The sequence below is a fragment of the Sesamum indicum genome, linkage group LG6 (assembly GCF_000512975.1).
Source record: "Sesamum indicum cultivar Zhongzhi No. 13 linkage group LG6, S_indicum_v1.0, whole genome shotgun sequence".
Lineage (NCBI taxonomy): Eukaryota > Viridiplantae > Streptophyta > Magnoliopsida > Lamiales > Pedaliaceae > Sesamum > Sesamum indicum.
Window position 1 is genome coordinate 60439 of NC_026150.1, and position 20607 is coordinate 81045.

The 20607-nt window shown below is 34.6% G+C and overlaps 4 protein-coding genes across 5 annotated transcripts in view; 2 read left to right on the forward strand and 2 right to left on the reverse strand.

Moving 5' to 3' along the window:
- LOC105163339 (meiosis-specific protein ASY3) overlaps positions 1-1957 on the reverse strand; it is a 6120-nt gene extending 4163 nt beyond the window's left edge. The window contains exons 1-3 of the mRNA XM_011081652.2: positions 1925-1957; positions 291-1778; positions 51-189 (exon numbers count right to left, since the gene is read on the reverse strand). Coding sequence (XP_011079954.1) covers positions 51-189; positions 291-1778; positions 1925-1957 — 1660 coding nt within the window. The remainder of the gene's footprint in view (positions 1-50; positions 190-290; positions 1779-1924) is intronic.
- Positions 6707-15521, forward strand: LOC105162979 (protoporphyrinogen oxidase 1, chloroplastic). Its single transcript, XM_011081162.2, has 9 exons — positions 6707-7297; positions 7406-7591; positions 7676-7760; positions 11790-11937; positions 12026-12106; positions 12546-12717; positions 13783-13942; positions 14121-14224; positions 14982-15521. The coding sequence occupies exons 1-9, from the start codon at positions 6722-6724 to the stop codon at positions 15279-15281; spliced, it is 1812 nt and encodes a 603-aa protein (XP_011079464.1). The 5' UTR covers positions 6707-6721; the 3' UTR covers positions 15282-15521.
- Positions 15673-16814, reverse strand: LOC105162980 (chitinase 10). The gene is made up of 2 exons (XM_011081163.2): positions 16296-16814; positions 15673-16198 (listed from the first exon to the last, which is right to left on the reverse strand). Exons 1-2 carry the CDS (start codon positions 16733-16735, stop codon positions 15832-15834), a joined length of 807 nt encoding a protein of 268 aa, XP_011079465.1. The 5' UTR covers positions 16736-16814; the 3' UTR covers positions 15673-15831.
- LOC105162981 (protein S-acyltransferase 18) lies at positions 17733-20245 on the forward strand. Of its 2 annotated transcripts, none has more exons than XM_011081166.2 (9): positions 17733-17964; positions 18046-18159; positions 18245-18583; positions 18674-18742; positions 18840-18911; positions 19018-19146; positions 19243-19323; positions 19423-19608; positions 19699-20245. In XM_011081166.2, the coding sequence occupies exons 1-9, from the start codon at positions 17902-17904 to the stop codon at positions 20218-20220; spliced, it is 1575 nt and encodes a 524-aa protein (XP_011079468.1). In that variant the 5' UTR covers positions 17733-17901; the 3' UTR covers positions 20221-20245. The 2 variants fall into 2 exon arrangements, with proteins under 2 accessions (XP_011079468.1, XP_011079469.1); XM_011081167.2 differs by having other exon boundaries at positions 17736-17964; positions 19705-20245.

Genomic DNA, 20607 nt, shown 5'->3' on the forward strand with positions numbered 1-20607 from the left:
TGAGCAAAGTAGATGGTGATTTATGATATTACTTCAATGTTTATTGTAACCTTTTATGTGTGAGTCATCCTGTGAACTGTCAGAACCCGTTGCATCAGTAGACAATTTGGACATCTGGTTTTCACTGTCTTCTTCCATGATAAAGCTTGGTTTCATAAGATGAATATCGTTTAGCTCGTATCCACCATCCTTAAAATTTGTTAAAGAAGAGCAAAATGAATATAGTGTAACCGCTAAGATTGTGATGAGTGCCACTTAATTAGCTTTTGTTACTGAACTATCAAGGATACAGATGATCCCATTTGCATAATTGGTGTACAGTCACCTGGTTCTAAATTCAATAAACTTTTGAAGCTTCGGATACCACCCATGTTAGATATTCTCTGAGCAGGACACTGACCATGAAGTTTTCCCTGCTTACTTTTCAGTAAACAGCCAGGTGATTTGATCTCAAAAGTGGCAGTCGAAGGATCACATACAGAGTTCTTTTTGTTCTTCAACAAAGAATCAGTTATGTCTTTTTGCTGATCATTCAAGTTTGAGATCTCATCTGCTGGCTGCTCAACATCCTTCTGCTCAGTCATCAGATTAAGTGGATTCTCAAAAGAATTATTTTTATGTGTACCACTTTTCCGGTCAACAAGGACATCATTTCTCCTGTCACTGGTACTGTTAGCATGGCCAACTTTATCTTTATGCACCATTGGTTTCTCGACAGCTGGTATCGGTCTAGTTTTATTTTGTGGTTGCTGTCTCTCCCCTGCAGTTTCGTACTTTTGGCCCCACTGTGTCTCCATTACAGAGATCTCTCTCTCAATCTTGTTTCTCTTGGAAGGCAATGAATCATCATTGGAACTATCATACAATCTTCCAGACCAATCTCCTCTGAATGAGAATATTCTCTTTTGTGGACATTCTTTGCAGTGGCTAGTAGTTTTTGTGGCTTCAATTTTGTTATGTTGGTTTTTACTGGAAGCTTTCTTCTGCGCAAGTGAACAAGTCAATGGTCTCATGAAAGTATGCATTTCAGAGTCACTCTCAATTGTGTCTGAATTAGGATTTCTCTTTTCAATAGGACTCTGTGTCCCATCCCTCTCTTGATCTGGGTGCAACTCGACAGAGCTGAGACACTGCTTGTTCGATGAAGAAACATTTCCTAAGATTTCCCAGAGCTTCATTCTCAAAGTTTCTCGGCCCCCAGTTTCTGTTTTCCTATCTTTATCCTCTACCTGTTTTTTTTCTAGCTGAACTCCAGGTTCAGTTGAAGAAACAAAGTGCTCTACATGCTCTTCATTACTAATTTTCTCAGCCTCCCTGGAATAAGTAGCTTTACCGCAAGTCTTCTGCCTGCATTCATTAGCTTCTAAGCCAGTCTTACCAGCAAAAAGCTTAAGAACATGAGCTCCAGATGCTCTCCCTAATAGTTTTGATCTGGGACGTGTTCTGCTTATGACTGGGAAACTTGGAGTATGTTGTGTATCGTGACCTGCAACTGAAGAAGATCCTTTTGGGTTGAAAGATCTAGTAGAAACCCAAGGGGAGGTATCCTTCTTCAAGTCTGTCACATGTTTTTCCACAAGTGGAGTATGTCCTTCACGATCTTTGACGCAATTCCCTTTGCTAGAAGTTCCTTTTTCTGCAATTTGCATCACTGATTGATTGATATGTTTTCTATCTGCCTTGGAAATAGAATCAATGAGAACTCCTATAGAGATCTTCCTGGATTGGCTGCAGCAGCGGTGATTGCTGCTGAAACTCCTACACTCACTCACCGGTTCCTATCAGTGTAAATTACAGAAAGCCAATAAGTATCCAGCTTTCATATGAACTGCTAAGAGGAGCTAAACGAGCTGGAAATAAGCATGAATAATACGCCATGGATAGAATGTTTGATGAGGATTGGTAGTTGGCACGTATTACTCACCTGTTGAGGATTAGTCTGTCTACCAACATCCATGTTCGCAGCTTCAGCAGAATTTGCTGGATCTAAATTAAAAATAAACTAGAATATAAAATCATCCTCGTGATATTTCCTAAATGTTTGAAGGACTACAAAATCTATTATAAACAAGGAAAATAAATGGAGATACACTCGACCTCTGTACACGGAACTGGTGCTTTCGAATTTCGGCATAGAAAAACAAAAGTTAGCCCCTAAAACTTTGAACCGTAAGCAATTTGAGCTATGAAAAGATATTCAGATCTGGAATTCTTTCCAGATGTTTAATTATAGTGAACAGGAGCTCAGGACATGCACAAAATCGACGAGGGACAAGCTGCTATATAAACTCAAACAAATATAAATGCACGGAACAAGTTACAAGGCATTCTCATCCACATTCCAGATCAAAAACTGAAAATAATATAGACGAGGAATGCTCCTTACAGTAACACCGATTATATTCGTTGATGCTGTGAGATTCTGATGCAAGACATGTACGTAAGGCGAAACCGTTTCTATTTATATTTCGGGTTTGAATCCAAAAGTGGAACAGATCATGAGAACTGTTGCAGGGGGTACTGGAGTAGCGGAAGAACGTGATGCCGTGACGGAGATAAATGGAGAAATGAGGCGGGAAAGACCAGTCCGGAACTCGCGTATTTCTCATCGTTAACGGCCCCAGAATGCTATTATAGACCACTGTGCGCATGTGCGCCCAGTACCCAGTTTCATTGCCTAGACAAATATGCCCCTCGTTTTTTTTTTCTTTTTAAGAACTCGATATAATCTATATAATGTATACATTACCTATATTATATCTATACTATATATCTATTTATATTGTATATAATGAGAGCACATTTTTAGTATCACACTTAATTTTAATATGTTAATTTTTATTTTTTAATATTTAATTAATTTTTTTCTCAACTTTCATTTTTCTCAATCTCTTAACTTTCCATTCTCTTCTCTCAACTTTCACATCTCTTTTTCTTCTTTTATTTGTATATTTTTTTATTACTAATTATTGTTGCACGTGATTCCTACAAATATATAAAAAATTATAATGTGAGAGAAAAAAAAATATATAAAAAGATACAAAATATAGTGAGATAATGAAAAAGAAATACGGAGTGAAGTAAGAAAAAAATTATAATTATGAATTTATTAAAAATATAGAAGCTTGTCAGAAAAAAATAAATATAGAGAATGTGACTATGTGAGAGAGAAAAGAATAATTATAATAGAGTTTATTAAAATTATGAAAGTTCGTGGCAAAATATATGAAGAACATGAGAGAAAAAAATTGAGTAGTGGGTTGAGGGAAAAAGCAAAATTTATGATTATAAATAATTAAAAAATATTAAAATTACTAGTATGGATAATTATTTTTTGAAATAATAAAATAAATGAAAGGAAAAAATGGGACAATCAAAATTTGGTACGATCAATAGGCTTTCTTTTATACTAGTTATCATATCAGTTTCCACGAGCATATAAAAGGAACATTGGTGTGCGATGATAAAAAAAAAAAAAAAAAGAAATTTGGTAAAAGAATAAATCATAATTATAAATATAGTAAATATAGAGAAGTAAGGTGAGAGAAATGCGGAGTAGTGGGTATTTAAGAGAAAAAATACTTATAAAATTATTTAAAATATTGAAATTACTAATCTAGCCAAATATTTTCAAAGAGAAGAAATGAAATGAAAGGTAAATTGAAGCAATCTAAAGCTGGTAGGACCAAAAAGTTTTCTTTTATAACATTATAAAACCTTGGTGTGAGATGATAAGAAAAAAAATTAATGAAAGAATAATGGTGTGAAATGATAAGAAAAATATTTTATGAAAGAATAAATTATAATAAATGTGGAAAAGTAAAAGTGAGATAATAATGTGGAGTAGTGGGTGGGTAGGAGAAAAAAAATATATAATGTAAAATTATTAAAAAATATTAAAATCACTAATTTGACCAAAAAAATTTAAAGGAAGAAAATAAAATAAAAGGTAGATTTGTGTATTCAAAAATTAGTATAACAAAAAAAAATTCTTTTATAATAATTAGTTATCGTCTCACTCGGTTCGCGTGTGCATATAAAAAGAACATTGATGTGAGATGATAAGAAAAAAAAATTGTTAAAAGAATAAATTATAATAAAATATAGAGAAGTAAGGTGAGAGAGACATATGGGGTAGTGGATAGTTAAGAGAAAAAATAATAATTATAAAATTATTAAAAATATTAGATTACTAATCTGACCAAATATTTTGAAAAAGAATAAATAAAATGATGGGTAAATTGGAGCAATCTAAAATTAGTACGATCAAAAGATTTTCTTTTATAGTAGTATAGACTTTATTATTCTAATTAATATATTTTTAACATAAGAATAAGTTTTTTAAAATTTCAAATTAATTGTGTACCACATATGCTTGTTATATATAATTGAAGAAAGGTGAATCGGTTTCTCAACTATTTTAGTATATTAATTTTAATACTTAATTGAATTTTATTAATTTATTTATTAACTTAACTTTCCCTCATTATCTTTCAATAGTTATTCTTTTTTTTTAATTTTCATTTAATTTTATTGTCACTATTTTTTTATAGATTTAATAATTAACTTATTATTATATATATATATTTTTATTAAATAATAAAAAATTATAAATATTTTATCCATCTATCTATATCTTTATCTTCCATATTATTATAAAGAGCACTCTATTGGTGTTTTCAATTTATTGGTATGTCAATTTTTTTTAACATTCATGATTAATTAAAAAAAATTAATAAACAAAATTATATACGATAGAAAAGAAAAGAAAAACATCACTAATGTATATAGATAAATTTATACCATCATAAAAAATTATTAATATGTACACAAAAGTTTATATAATCATCTAAACTTACATCCCATCTCTGTCATCTATAAAATGGTACAAAAAATTGCCAAAATTTATTTATTAAAGAAAATATTCAAAAGGGGTGGAGGAAAACACACCCGATAGCTTCTTGTGAAATGCACCTATCATTATACGAAGAATATGTAAAACATTGTTAATATTTAGCATAAATAAAATTTTCAATAGTAAATGTAAACTTAAATTAATAAAGATGTTGGAAATATATGGACAATTTACCATTGGCCGAACAGAATAATTGGAATCCGAGTGGCAATTGATGGTGCAAACCTCCGTGATGAGAACGCCTCTGCTAGTTAGAAGATAGAGTATGCTCTAATCTACATACATCCGAAAACAAATATGTCGTTAGGTTCTTTGGGTATTTGACAATACCAATTCCTTCGATCACTTGAATTTATTAATATTTAAAGTTAATTTATTTTACTCATATTGATAATTTATTATCAAAATTTTTGTAGGAACGACTATTCTTGTATAAGAGAATTTATCAAAATTTATTTATAAAGTCAATTGATCAAAAGACTATTCTTATATATATACTAGTTTTTCATCCCATGCGATTCCTTACGGGCATATAAAATAAATCTTGGTGTGAGATTATAAGAAAAAAGTTATAAAAATAATAAATTATAATAGGTATAAAAAAATAAAAGTGAGAGAAAAATATAAAATAGTGGGTGGTTAAAAGAAAAAATAACGTTAAATTATTAATTTGATAAAAAAAATTTAAAGGAAAAAATAAAATAAAGGGTAAATTTAAATATTTAAAAATTGATATAACAAAATGTTTTCATTTATAATAGTATAGATATACAATTGAGATTGTTCTAACCCACGCATATATAATCAATAGATTAAATAGAACGTAAATAGGAGACAATATTTGGAGAATAATCTCATTTAATAATTTAATTGTATCTAAAGGTTTTTTTAAATAAAACATATGAGGCCGATAAATTTTGGGTGTGGCATTTATCATAATTGTGGACAACCCAATATCGTATGACAATTTCAGTTTATCACTTTAACTATCTATTTATATATACATATCTAATTAAATAAGGCTCCGTTTATTTTATGTAATAGAATTGAAGTGGTATAATTAATGAATCATAAAATTTCAGATATATAGTTTTAGGATTATGTAATCTTTTATTGGATGAAGTATTGAATTAGTATACGATAATTTTATCTTAAATTTAAAGATATGCCAGTAATTCCAAAAAATATTATGAAATATTAAAACTACCCCTTAATAAAATAAAACTATCATCATTATAAAAATAGTTTTTTTATTAGCAATTTTAAATTTCAATTATTATTATTTTTTGTTTAGTTTCAAAACACCTAAAACAAAAATTAACATATAATTTCACTTACTCTTGACAAAATTATCAATATCTTTTTTCATACAAGAAATATATATTTTTGACTTTAGGACACTTGCATGGTGAGATATAAATATAATAATTTGAATATTTTATAAATTTAAAACTCAAAATTACATATATTTATTAATATTAGGACATAATAAAACTAACTTTTTCCCATGCAATCTTGTATGCAAGCACATTAAAAATGTAAATTATAATGTGGGGATCAAAATAATTAAAGTCAACTTTTTAAAATGACAATTAGAGAAATCGTATAATTTGATTGGAATTAATACTGAAGTTCATCAAACAGATAAACTTATAATTAAATGAAAAATACATAAATGATTGTGAAGTTGTTTAGAAAAATCAGAACCAAAATGAACTTTTACCCGCATTCTCTGTGAACATTAATGTATAAAACACGTTAATTATTCATTTTGGCATAAAACGGTCTTCGCTACAAAATTTTGGCATGAAAAGGATCAAACTCCTAGACTATAGGGCCATCGGTACAGATGATGAATCCGATCTCGTATTCCTGTCCCTCCACGTGGAGATAAGTCTCCGGTTTTTTTCTTTCCCCTCTTCTCTTCTCAGGTGCAGGGTATACCACGCCGGCACAAGTTTCAAGTTTCAACTTCAATTTCTCTCAATGGCTAGTCTCACCGGCGTCCACATCCATTTCCCCGCTTTCATCTCCTTTAAGCCTCTATCGCCTTCTTCCCAATTCAGTCCATTCGCAACCCCTCGCCATACTAGCGGTATCGGGAGAATCCGATGTTCCATTGCCGAGGGTCCGCCCGCTGTTTCCTCTTCTTCAGAAAACGACAGTCAGAAATCAATGGTAGACTGCGTGATTGTCGGGGCTGGCATCAGCGGCCTGTGTATCGCCCAGGCCTTGGCCACGAAGCATGCTAACTCGAATCTGATGGTGACGGAGGCCAGAGAGCGTGTCGGTGGAAACATAACCACCGTGGAAAGGGACGGCTATCTGTGGGAAGAAGGCCCCAACAGCTTCCAGCCCTCGGACCCGATGCTCACTATGGCGGTGTGTTGCTCATTACTTATTTTTCTTTCGCCGCATTTTAGATTCTCACCGTGCAACGGTTCTACTCTGTCTCTGTGAAATTTTTCGTTAGTAAAATTTATATTGCAGGTGGACAGTGGTTTGAAAGATGAATTGGTGTTGGGAGACCCAAATGCGCCTCGCTTCGTGCTGTGGAATAGCAAGCTGAGGCCAGTGCCCTCCAAGCCTATGGACTTGCCATTCTTCGATCTGATGAGCTTTCCTGGAAAGCTCAGAGCTGGTTTCGGTGCCATTGGTCTTCGCCCACCCCCACCAGTTTGTGCTTCCCGCTCTCCTTTTTCTTGTTTCGTACATTATACTACGTTTATTCTCATCTCTGAGACATGTCAAAGGTAACAGGGTCACGAGGAATCAGTTGAAGAGTTTGTCAGGCGTAACCTCGGCAGTGAAGTGTTTGAACGCTTAATAGAGCCATTTTGCTCTGGTACTCCTCTCTTATTCCACTTATGATCTTTTAACTGGCATGCTCTGCTTTGATAGACAAAAGCAAAACCTAGACCTATGGAAGGCACTTAAAGTCTTGGGAATTGGAGAAATTTCTTTGTTTAGAAATTGTTGTGAACTTAAAAATGTCTTATGAAATTTTGCCTTACTAGTATCTCTCAACTGCTTTCTGATTGTGTTACTATATCATTGTTAAATTATGTCAGGTCTTGTTAGTTCATAGCAAATGCAGACAACACTCTCTGGCAGCTTTAAAACCAAGTCTAGTATGCATAAGCTCCAAACTTATTTTTATACCTGCCTGTTTGGACACTCTCAATGCATGTGAAAGTAGTCGTTGAGCCCCAGGCAATTGTACTTGAAGTACTAGGATGGAAAACAAAATGCCTATGGCAGGAAAATCTGTTTCCATTATAGTGTGTATGTCTGTTAGGACTGTATTGTTGTCTCTTGATAAAGGGAAAACGAAAATGGCACTTGACATGTAAACGATCATCCTTTATATTCATAATAAAAGGACTATGTGCATTCCTATATAGCAAATAGAGCGAATCATTGATATGCCAAAAATGTTATTCTACTTTTCTATTCTCAATGTTTGAGTCTTTGCAACCAAACACACTGTACTTTCCAGAAGCTTAGCAGAAGCTGGGTTCATGGATTGGGCTAGGTCACTTGTCGTTCTAACTTCATCTATAAACTTGAAATATTCACACAAGCGATTAATTTATTATTCTTCATTAAGTTCAATCCTTATTTTCTAACGTCGTCATAATTTAGGAATAACTATTTTATTTAATCCAAGATGGTGAGAAACTAAGGAGCAAGGCTCATAACGAGGATATACCAAGTGTCGAAATTCAAAGTCTGGGGAAGAGAGTTTGGATGGAAGGCTAAGATAAAGTGTTTTGCCTTTTGTTTTACTCATGCTTGAATTGTACGAGTGAACAAGAGAAGTGTAGCTGTGCCCTCAAAAGGCAAGACAAACGCAATTTTATGCTCATGCCCTTAAACAATTAGCTCTAAGGGCATGAATTGTCAATATGACCAACACTTTATCACACAGTGAAGACAGGATCTTTTATGATGCACACTTAAATACTTTTCTAAAGAGATGTATGGAACATGAAGTCATACCTCTGCTTAGAGATCACCACCTGCATCAAAGTACTTGACAATATTTTGGACATAAGAGGATCATCATTCGAATATCTCATAATGGTTTTCCTTCTTTTTTTTTCCCAGAAGCTTAATTCAGCATATCAATGTCACAAGGTCAATACCTTATCTTTGAGAATGCTTGTAGTATTTCCAATATCATTTGTACTTTTCAGGGAACTAGTAAATATACGTGCGTTGCACATATTGCAAGTGTTCGTAGAAAAAGATTAAGTTCATGAAAAACTATGACAATATAATTTAATATATCAGGAAATATTTTATTTAGTATGGTCAAGAATATGAATAAATAACAATAACAGTTTATTAGTACTACAAAAACTTTTATTTTTTCAAATTAATATATTTGTCTTAGATATTCTGTAGGATGTTTTCACTCTTCTGATACATAACTTTTCAAAAAATATATTCATGATAAAAGATCTATATACTCAAACATATCTATACTTAATTTTTCAATATTAGAGGTTTTACTTTTGATTTTCATCCTTAGTGCAACTTTTTATGTACGCAATTGTACTTTTGACTTTTTTATTATTAGAATAATTTGTTAATTCTTATTGTCGATTTTTCTTTAGTAGTAAATATCTTTCATTGATGAGTTCTAACTATTTTATAGTTAAATTGTTGTATCTTCACACTCGGTTGTAGAAGAATATTGATAATTTTAGTTTTTGTCATTAATAGTTTGAGGAGAATAATATTCAGCAGTGTTTTTGAGTTTGAAGCTAATATTTATTTTTATGATCATTTATTTAACCTAGCTAGATGTACACTATTATATTTTTCTTTTATAATTAACGGTAAAAACAAAACTTAAAAGTATGAAACAAAGTAATTTAAAACATGGGTTATATTCTTTTTCTTACAAAAACATTAAAAGTTACATTCATTCATGCGGATGAGACACAATAATTGGAGGTATCAAATTGAAACATAAATATTTTATATTCTCATAAAAATTTCTTATGATGAAGCAAATTCTCTAAGGAAAATGCACATCGTAAAACATATTATAGTTATTACTTTTACTTTTATGTCAAAGTAGTTTTTCAAATTCATAGTACTATCAATATTCAACCTCCTAAATCTACATATAAAATCCAAATAGGACTAATTATCAACAATAACATGATCATGAGTTTAAGTTTTGTCAAAATTGGTGGACCTTTTGTCATGTATTATTATTTTTTTCTTTCACTTGTAACTGACTTTGTTGCTAACAAATTGCATTGTTGTATTGTACTTCTTCTGCTGAAAATGTAATATTATTACGGCCTTCTGCACAACAAAATTGAAGAATTAAAAAAAAAAATCATTATTACATCTATAAAGTCTATATGTATGGCTTTAAGAGTTTTGTCAAAATATGCCTTCATAAAATATCTTAACAAATTATACTGTGTGTTGTTTTTCATGCATGATTGATGTGGGCAAAAATATAAACAAGAAATAAATTTGTTTTGAAAATCATCCATATTACTCAATTCAAATGTGTTTCATTAGATAAAAAGAATGTTTTGCCATAACTCTTATTCAAATATTTTCAAATGATATCATTTTGGAACTCCGTCTTATAGTGCAGATCAAGTTTACTTCGATGGGAATGAATTTGTCTTCATATTTTTCTTGTTGCAAACAGTTAATAAACATTAAATATTTCAAACTACGTAGATGTAGACGTAATCAAGTGTATATATTTTTTCAAAATAAATAAGTATATATATGCATAAACAGATATAATTAAAAATCACTTACGAATAGTAATTTTATTGAAAAGATTATGTAGTTCAATGAACTTATAACTTATTACCAAGCAAAGTTTAAGTTTAATGTATTACAAGTTATTAAAATATTACAAAAGGCAAAATTTCAATTTAGTTTGAATCTTGGGGGAGTGGCAACCGTCGTTCTTTAACTAAGGCATTTCAATTCTTTTGATGAAAATCACCAGGAAACCCGCCGGAGCAATTGAGAATTTTTGGGAATTGGGGATTCTTTACGAAATAAGCCGGATAATTGCACATTGTAGCTTATGTGGCAACCATCTCTTGCCATTTTGGAGGACATTGAAGACATTTATGGGTATTTCTTCTTGAATTTCAACATTTGATTTGCAACCAAAAGTGTGTTCAATCTTCTTCAAAATGGCTAGAGATGGTTGCTATAAGTTGCCAAGTGCAATTTTCCCGTTCATTTGGAAAAAATTCTCCAATTACCAAGAACCCCCAATTGCTCCAGCGGATTTCAGGTTGTTTTTTGCCAGAAGGGCTGAAATTGCTACAAAATCATAAATTTCAGAACTAAAATTGCCATTGCCTTGGTAATTGATGATTGCCACCCCCAACATACATGACGAAAATTGTAATTTTGCCTATTGTAGAACACAACGTATTATGATAATAAGATACATAAATACCATTGAATATAATTTTATTATACAGAAATATCAGTCTCACAAAAAAATTGAAGAAACATTCACATTTTGGAATAATAGAGATTGAGATAAAACTTCAGGTGCACCCGTTCGATTTGTCTAGTGATTTCATGTTATATTGTAAGGGTCTTATTCCAGTAAGTTACTACAATGTGAATGTAATGTAAAAAAACTATTAATGTGAATTAATAAATACAAAAGTAATTAATGAGAGTTAATAAATATAAAAAGTAATTAATAAGTATGTTATTTTACATTCTTACCTTAAAAATAATAATATTTTAAAATTAGTTTAGTGGAACCAAAAAATGAAAGAAACTTTTAGAGGTATTTATATTTTTAGATATGGTATGGATAAAGCATTATTATGTCACATTTTTCTTCTCTATACAGGTGTTTATGCTGGTGATCCATCAAAACTGAGCATGAAAGCAGCATTCGGGAAAGTCTGGAAACTGGAGAAAAATGGTGGTAGCATCATTGGTGGAACCTTTAAAGCAATCCAGGAGAAATCTAGTAGTCCTAGGGCACCTCGAGATCCGTATGGAAATGCTTATCAAGCCATTGCTTGTTTCTCTTTGTCGTAATTGTGCATGAATACTCAGAAATTTGATTGAGTACATTTGCAGGCGCTTACCAAAACCAAAAGGTCAAACGGTTGGATCATTCAGAAGGGGCCTGGCCATGTTGCCTAATGCAATTTCGTCCAGGTACTTGTCCTTTCATTTCAAAGAAATACATATGGAATTTCTTATTTCCACATTTAGATTTCTTTTTTGTATGCTCATTCTGCTTAGCAAGCCATTGTTAAATTTAGGTTTTTCAATTTCCATAAAAAATTGAACTCAAATGACAGCTTTCTTTTGAAAAAAGAGAAATTCAATATGAAGGGATGCGACATACGTCTTAGATTTTCAAATCCAGACAGGCACTTGCCTGTCTTAGGTATCGTTGTAGATATATGTCAAAATTCTTTTAGAAATAAATGCAGAAAAGGTAACAATGTGTGATGACTTAGTTTTGCAAAAGTCAATGCCATTGCGACTATGCATACTATAGTTGTTTGTTGATAAAGAAGCAAATACTGAGGGAGAAGAGGGACAACTTATAGTTCCATATTTGTTTGCCCATGGGTGTTCGTGTTTCTAGCTTAGGAAACAAAGTCAAGTTGTCATGGAGACTAACGACTATCACTACCCTGGAGAATGGAGGATATTCGTTGACCTATGAAACTCCTGGTGGATTGGTTTCTCTGCGGAGTAGAAGTGTTGTACTGACTGTTCCATCCTATGTTGCAAGCACAATGTTACGCCCACTTTCGGTGTGTTCTCTTTATATTTTCACTTGACTTATTTTTTGTTCAATTATGTGTAGAGAAATCATGCAGTATGTTTTCCTTTTTTTCCCCCCCTCTGTGGACTTATTTCTTGGAAACTTATGTGTAGAGAAATGTTATCAAACTCTCCTCCTACCGATTCACACCAGAAAGGAGGAAAAAAGAGAAGAAAAACAACCATTATATTGGGGGATGTGCTGGAATTAATTGAGGGATCAAGTCTTCAGTCAAACTTAAAGTTACAAAGTTATGAGTAACTTTTGATTGAAAAAGATCTTGAAATCTAAACAAACTTTCTGCAGCGATATGCTCGTATCCATGTATAGTCCTGGCCCTCTCATGATGGGCCATTAAGAAACAGACAGAAAGCTTTGACTTGGATTTGTACAAACCCATTAGTAATTTCTCATGTCTGACAGAATGTGCACAAAGGAAACGCACATTGCCGCAAACCAGGTTACCTTAGAAAATAAAGGGTTAGCCTACTGTAAGGTTAAAAAGAAAAACTAATGGAGGACCAAATTTAGTCCCTCTATTCCATTTTTAGCATCAGTTATGAAGTGGCGGTTTACAGACATTGCAGAAGACAAACTGCAGCAAACCGGATTGCTATGTTTTGGCTTTTCCACGGAAGGGCTACCGTCACATACTTTTGCTTGCTTTGTTTCTGGAAGTGGAACTGCTGTTAATGGTACATGTGGCGAAAGAGGATCTTCTGGAATCACATTCAATGTACCAGTGGCAATTTTTTTCTTTTTTTTTGTTTTGATGAGAGAAGAACATCTATTAAGTGCATGCAAAAATAAAATGGAATGGTTCTGTAGCAATTCATTGTGCTGTATTAGTGTGTACTTTATAGGTGTTTGTTTATTAGCTTTGTTAATAGGTTATGCTGGTGATTTTATATTCTTCATGTACATGTGGTTGCTTCAGGAATAATTATTATTCTAAACGTAATGTTTTATGTCATGCTATTTGATTTGAGTGTGTATTTTTCTTCACCATGCCTAAAATGGATTTGTTGCATAACCGTATGCCCGTTGTTTGCAGGCTGTTGCAGCAGATGCATTATTAAAATTATATTATCCACCAGTTGCTGCAGTCACCATTTCCTATCCAAAAGAAGCAATTCGTAAAGAGTGTTTGATTGATGGTGAACTAAAGGGGTTTGGGCAGTTGCATCCCCGTTCCCAAGGAGTGGAAACTTTGGGTAAATCTGCTATGTATTTCAATTATCCAGAAAAGAACTAGTATCATGGACTTTGCTGTTAAAGTCATGGGTATTAATTTGTCTTGAATATGGCTTACTGGGATTTTTGGCTGGGTGCAAGAATAAAACTTTCTATACCACAGATATAACCTCTTTATTGTTTCATTTTATACTGCAGGAACTATATACAGCTCATCTCTTTTTCCTAACCGTGCACCACCCGGGAGGGTTCTTCTTTTGAACTACATTGGAGGAGCAACCAATCCCGGAATTACGTTGAAGGTACACAAAATTTGGGAACTAAAGCACACCTGTATGTTTGTGTGCTTTAGACCGAGTTTGTTCAACCCTTGAAAGGAATATGTAGTAAATTCACAGAGGCTATACAAGAGATACCTCTTTGTGACTCCAGTTAGTAGAATCAACAAAATTCCAAATTCCAATACATAAGGATCCCTCCTTAATTGTCAAATTTCATTATCCAAAAGAATATTATTGGAGAAGCGATTTCAATCAATTTCCACATTTCCACGAACTTTATCCAAAGTCACGTTTGTAAACTTTGGCATACCTGTCAATCAAATTCTAGAGATCCCTTAAAGTGTATAAACTAATCTGATGCTACTCAGTTAGAAATGTGCGCTTTCAAGTTTAGTGCAGCTCTTGACATGAACAGTGTGACGTATTCCACGTTAGATTATATTCTAAAACTCCTCAGTTTGATTTTGTTTAAAAATGCGCCTAACTTGAGGTTATGGCTTAAGCCAAGTCCGATTAAGTTACCCGTGTAATAAGTTGCTTAAAAGAGCTACCTATGATATTCCAACCCAAATACGAACTGCTTATTAGAAGAGCAATTGACTTTGCTGCACTGAAAGCACAATTGCTTATGCTTGATATTGGTGTATGACGGTGAAGAATTTCAGTGTTAGCGTACTTCTATGCATGTGCTCCTTGAACTCTGTTAAAGAGCATTTTTCAGTTTCCATATTGTCATTTCTCACATGGATTGTTTCCTCATTACTTGTTCTTTGATCAGACGAAGAGCCAACTTGTGGACTCGGTGGATCGTGACCTCAGGAAGATGCTCATAAATACTAATGCACCAGATCCACTTGTCCTGGGGGTACGTGTGTGGCCACAAGCTATTCCACAATTTATGATTGGTCACTTGGATGTGTTGGATACTGCACAAAATGCTCTCAGTAATGGTGGTTTTAAAGGTCTCTTTCTAGGGGGTAACTATGTGTCCGGTGTAGCGTTGGGCAGATGCGTGGAGGGTGCATATGATGTTGCAGAAGAGGTGACAGATTATCTGTCACAATGTGTATATAGGTGAACTATATTTGGTTCCAAGTTTTAGGATTAGTTAAATTGTTTTAAGACCAATAGCAAATGGCGGGAGTTTGTTTCTTAATTTTTTTCAAGAAGGAATGCAATTGACCTCTTGGAGTTGAGTAGATCACGATATTTGGAGTTGAACATCCACTAGCATATACAGAATTATATCTCAGACCTTGTACCAAGTACCAAACGTAGCATTTCCATATATGTCAAAGATGATATCCATTTTATTTAATTATTCATGATGTTTCTACACTCAATGTTTATGCCAATATTTGTTCTGAAATCTTTCCACTCCATGTTGATGTATATATGTACAGCAAGTGTTGTGTGTATTGGTGTGTGGCATTATTGTTGATTGGAGAAGTTAATTGTACTAGCAGCTCTGATGGAGGAAAAGTTGAAGCCATACATAGATGAGTGGGCAGTTATATTTGTTATATGATTGACATGCTGTTGAAGGGGCCTATTCAGACATCATAAAGACAGGCACTTTTTGTATAAGAGACTACTCATTATTGCTCTATAAATAATATTAGTTGAAATCAGAAGGGTTTTTGATATTGGCAATCCAAGTTAGGCCCGGTGTCCACACTAAAGATGTTGGCATATCGTTGGAAGTATCCGATCCGATCGTAGACCCGGGCATCGGTGGGAATTCCGCATTCGAGTCCCCCATTTATAATATTCGTAAGGAGGCCAAAACCAACGGTGCGGTTAGCCGCCACATCCTGCTTTGTGGGAAGGTATCGTCCAATTATGACGTTATGACAAGAGGGCTTGGGCTTCTGCTCCGTCATCCAAAACCATAGGGCGGTTTTCCATGAGATGACAGAATTGTTGGACACTATTTCCGGGTTATGAAGACCGTCAAATCCCAAGGCTCTTCCTGCTGGTCCATAGTTGTAGTTCCTGCAGACGATACCATATATCAAATGTTAGTAAGGGGGTTAGGCTAATAAATATGCATAGCGTGTATGTATGCATGTGTCCACTACCACTAGCTTACCAGGATAGTTGAATAGGGCCTCTTCCTTTGTAGGATTTGCCGGGGGAGCAAGGCCATCGGGTGTTGGTGGAATCACAGTAATCACTCTGAGGACTGACCTCCTCCTTGAAGCAGAGACCCCACGCATAGGGGCCATCGGGTGCAGTAGCCCATCCTCCAGTTGTCTCGTGGGAGATTTGAGCGAGAAATGCTGCGATTTCTCGCTTCCTAGTAGCTAAGTTTCCGGTGTTTCCGAAGCTTGGGAAGCACCTTGATGCCTGCACGAAAGACTCGTAAGTGAAGAAGTCTTTGGCAGGGCAAGCTGCGTCATCCTTGTGTAGGAAGATGGAATGGAAGAGCTCTTTGCTAAGGATTGAGGAAATGGAGAAGGCCCAACTGGTGCAGATTGTTAAATTGCAAGCTAACACCACTAGCGGCAAAAAGCAACATCGCCTGACCATTATGTTTGTCGTTGCTGACTTGCTGTTGTGGAGTTATTCATGATCTTTGGCTGCAGTATCTCCACTATATATACTACAAGTATTCTCATGAATTAATTGGAGTCCAAGTCATCGGTCAAAGTTCCATCATCTATCAACAATCATATTTCTCTCTCTCTCTCAAAGTAACCTAACATGCATTGCGACGTACAACCCCACTTGAAATTTTCAATTTTGTGATATGTACAGCTCCACTAGAAATTTTCATAGAGATTGTGTGTAATGAGCTGAGGTTGAGCATGCACAAGAGTGGACCAATTCGGAGTGAGAGGAGTCTACGATAGTGGAAATGTCGACACATCGCATTTCTTTTACTCTTTATTTAAGTCACATGGTCCAAGGAGTAGTGCTTGCTTTGTATTGGAACTATTTGAGATTAAACCATTTCTGTCCTGTTAAGTATGAAATGGTCAAAGCCCGGCCGGCACTCGGGTGGGGAATAATAATAAGGATTATTGTATTTTGCTATTCGAATTATAATTATTTTTATATTGTGATATTTAAAAAAAATTATGTTAATTTAACATTTTAATTTTATGAAATTTTGTATTTTGCTATAAAATTTAAATCCCAAAATATAAAAATAAATATAATTTCAATGATAAAATGTAATTTATCCTCGTAATAATATATGTGGAGGGGGGTGGGGGGGTTTGTGTGTTCGTAATTTTTATTTTCTGGACCATATTGCTCTTTGAGAAGTCAACTCAATGGGATTACGCAGATTGTGCTGTGCCGAAGAAAGTGGAGTTTCATGATTGATCGGAAACATTATAACGATGGGTTGAAGGGTCGGCCCAAGTACCATAACTGGAACATAAATAAAAAGAATAACGCCCAGGTACTTACTTGGTGGGCCTGTAAGTGTAAGATACAGATACGTACGGGCCCAGGTACTTTCTTGGTGGGCCTGTAAGTGTAAGATAGAGATACGGTACGGCTAATGTTTTGCTTTCAAATTCAAACGAGTGACCGTTGGCGTTGGGTGGCTGATTCAAAGTTTCATCTCAATTTAATTTTGTTTTATTTAGCAGCATCACTACTTGACTTGTTCACTACCATTCCTCCAAAAACCATAAACTCGTCGCTTGAGTTTAGCTCGCACACTGTCACACAACTCCCTGTCCATGTCCATCTCCTCATCCGCCGCCAGGCCCCATGGCTGGCAACGCCCTCTACACCCTTTACAGGTAGTCATTAACGCTGATGGCAGCCATCTATTCTTCAAGAATTGTTGTTTTTTGTTCTTCTAATCTCCAAAAATACTGCAGATTGTGGGGATATCAGTTTTCTGTTTCCTAGTTGCTGCCTTTTATTGCTTTCTTGGCCTTTTCCTTGGCAACAGAATTGCAGAGATCACAGTGAACACTGCCTTCTCCTTTGCGGTATATATTCAAATCTTTTACCCGCCCATCTTTTTTGCTTCAACAATTTAACAATTGTACTTTTCTCCTTTCTTGCAATGTGTAGGCACTTTGTGTTGCTCTTCTGTTTATTAGGTGTGCGGCCATAGATCCTGGTGACAAGAGCAGATTTAGATTTAGAAAGAAGAAGAGGAAGGGCAACAATTCCATTGGGCTTCCAAAGCTTAATTATGGATACATTTTCAGCCGGATTTTGTTGAGATTCTTCAAGAGGATGGAGCGCAAGATCCTTAGGACTTGGATAAGAAGGAAGTATTTAGATCCTTGGAATACTAAAATTCAGATGGAGCCCCTTATCCCATTTCCCCTTGTCCTTGAGGACGATTCTCTTACTCCTAATCCAAAAGACGATGACATCTCTTTTTGCTCCCTATGTGATTTTGAGGTGGAAAAGATAGTGGCGTTACCTATTGAGTTCAACTTCCATGAGTGTCTTTTAGCTATTAAATGCCTTTTTCAACTTGTCATTCCTCAGGTTTACAGGTATAGTAAACATTGTCGGACTTGCAACCGTTGTGTTGAGGGATTTGATCACCACTGCAGAGTAGGATATCATGTCTTGAATTAGAGATATTGCATTCTTCTTCTTCTACTTTTTTCTTTTTATTGTTGGCTGATTGTTCATATTTGAATTGTTTCAGTGGTTGAACAACTGTGTTGGGAAGAAGAATTACACAACCTTCATTCTTTTGATGATTTTTGTCTTGGTCATGGTTAGTCAATTTCTCATGTTCTCACAAGCATTCTCTGATGATGTACCATTTCAACCGTGTTCACGTTCACATGCTGCTAACTGCTACACAATTCTTATTGCTTCAGCTTATCATAGAAGGAGGAACTGCAGTGGCAGTATTCGTTAGGTGCTTTGCTGACAGCAAGAGTATAGAACAGGAGTTAAACAAAAGACACTATGTAAAATTCCCTAGAGGAGTTCTTGCTGCCTTATCCGTAATATCCCTCATTCTTCTCCTTTGAAATCAAACAATTCATACTTGATCAAGCGTCTGAATATACAACAGCCTTTTTTCGTTTTTCTACTCGCAGGTTATATTCGTTTTGCTGACAACATATAGCACAGCTGCACTTGGACAACTTTTTTTCTTTCATGTACTTCTCATTAGAAAGGTACAGCAGAAACAGGGATTCCCATTTGTACTATGACTTAATCAACGAAAGGCATCGAAATTGGAATTTGTTAACATGTTTGAAACTGAATCTTTGCAGGGAATCTCAACCTATGATTACATTTTAGCAATGAAAGAAGAGAACCAGTCTATGGAACTAGAGTCGCTTGAAGATTCAGACTTTTCTTCTGATGACGAGGAGGGTGATGAGAGTAGCGACTCAGATTCAGCTCAAAAACATGCATTTATACCACGGATCATATGCAAAGAAGGAAAAATGCAGCAGGTGGGGTATAATTAGGAACTATCTTTCTTCAGTTTATGGCAAATAAATCTTACAACATAACAATACTAACCGTAAACAACCTGTTGCAAGTTTCAGAACCCACAAAAATTGGCCATAAGGATTGATGATGGAGAAGCAGACTCCTCCTCCTCCTCATCATCTATGTTGAATAAAAAGCAAGGTTTCCGTGCAAGCATTGATCCATGGAAACTAATCAACCTGAGCCGAGAAAAGGCCCTATTTGCTGCCGGGAAAGCCAGGGAAAGGCTTGTGAGACAAAAACCGATGGTAGAAAGTGATCCAATGAAGCCCCTACCGCTGGAAACAAAGAGTGGACCACTTATGAAACCAGATAAAGATATGACGCCTCTGATCGCCAAAGGGAGACTTATAAACTCACCTCGACACTTCTCCAGTCCAAGAAGACGACTTTCCTGTTCTCCAGTGCAACTGCAGCATGGAACTACAACTGTGCCATCGCCTAAGCACAGATACAGAAGTGATTTCGATTTGAAGTTGACTCAGGTCTCCAGAGAGCTCGAGACTTACATATCCAGACAGGTCTTATGCTCTGTATTGAAGAGTAACGGCAATGAGGCTTCTCCCAGATAGCAACGCAAATCACTGCAACTTATGTTATATTCTCAGCCTTTGAGAAATATCTCATTTTTTTATCCTCATATTTGTAAGATATTGACCAGGAGATTTTTATTTACACACGACAGATTTATCCATGCCTTCGTTGTACCATATTTAGTTTCATAACCTAAATATTAAAAAATCAAAATATGCTCATACATCTCATGTTTCTATTCCTACATTGTACTTGATAACTTAGTCCAAGAATAGACATTGATCCACATTTATGATCCCTTAACTAAATTTCTTGAACCCTGTTTTTCTGGCAGAATTCTGAACAGGCAACAAAAATGGATTACCCACCAACACATTTGTCATTCCCGCTCTGTCTCCCCAAATTTTTATGCCAGGCAAAGCACA

Coding starts and splice junctions, on each gene's coding strand:
- LOC105162979 (XM_011081162.2), top strand. CDS start 6,722: ATGAAAAGGATCAAACTCCTAGACTATAGGGCCATCGGTACAGATGAT. Junction 7,298..7,405: donor ACCCGATGCTCACTATGGCG/GTGTGTTGCTCA, acceptor TTTATATTGCAG/GTGGACAGTGGTTTGAAAGA. Junction 12,718..13,782: donor CAATGTTACGCCCACTTTCG/GTGTGTTCTCTT, acceptor CGTTGTTTGCAG/GCTGTTGCAGCAGATGCATT.
- LOC105162980 (XM_011081163.2), bottom strand. CDS start 16,735: ATGGTCAGGCGATGTTGCTTTTTGCCGCTAGTGGTGTTAGCTTGCAAT. Junction 16,199..16,295: donor GGCCCTATTCAACTATCCTG/GTAAGCTAGTGG, acceptor TATCGTCTGCAG/GAACTACAACTATGGACCAG.
- LOC105162981 (XM_011081166.2), top strand. CDS start 17,902: ATGTCCATCTCCTCATCCGCCGCCAGGCCCCATGGCTGGCAACGCCCT. Junction 18,912..19,017: donor TGATTTTTGTCTTGGTCATG/GTTAGTCAATTT, acceptor TTATTGCTTCAG/CTTATCATAGAAGGAGGAAC. Junction 19,147..19,242: donor GAGTTCTTGCTGCCTTATCC/GTAATATCCCTC, acceptor TTCTACTCGCAG/GTTATATTCGTTTTGCTGAC.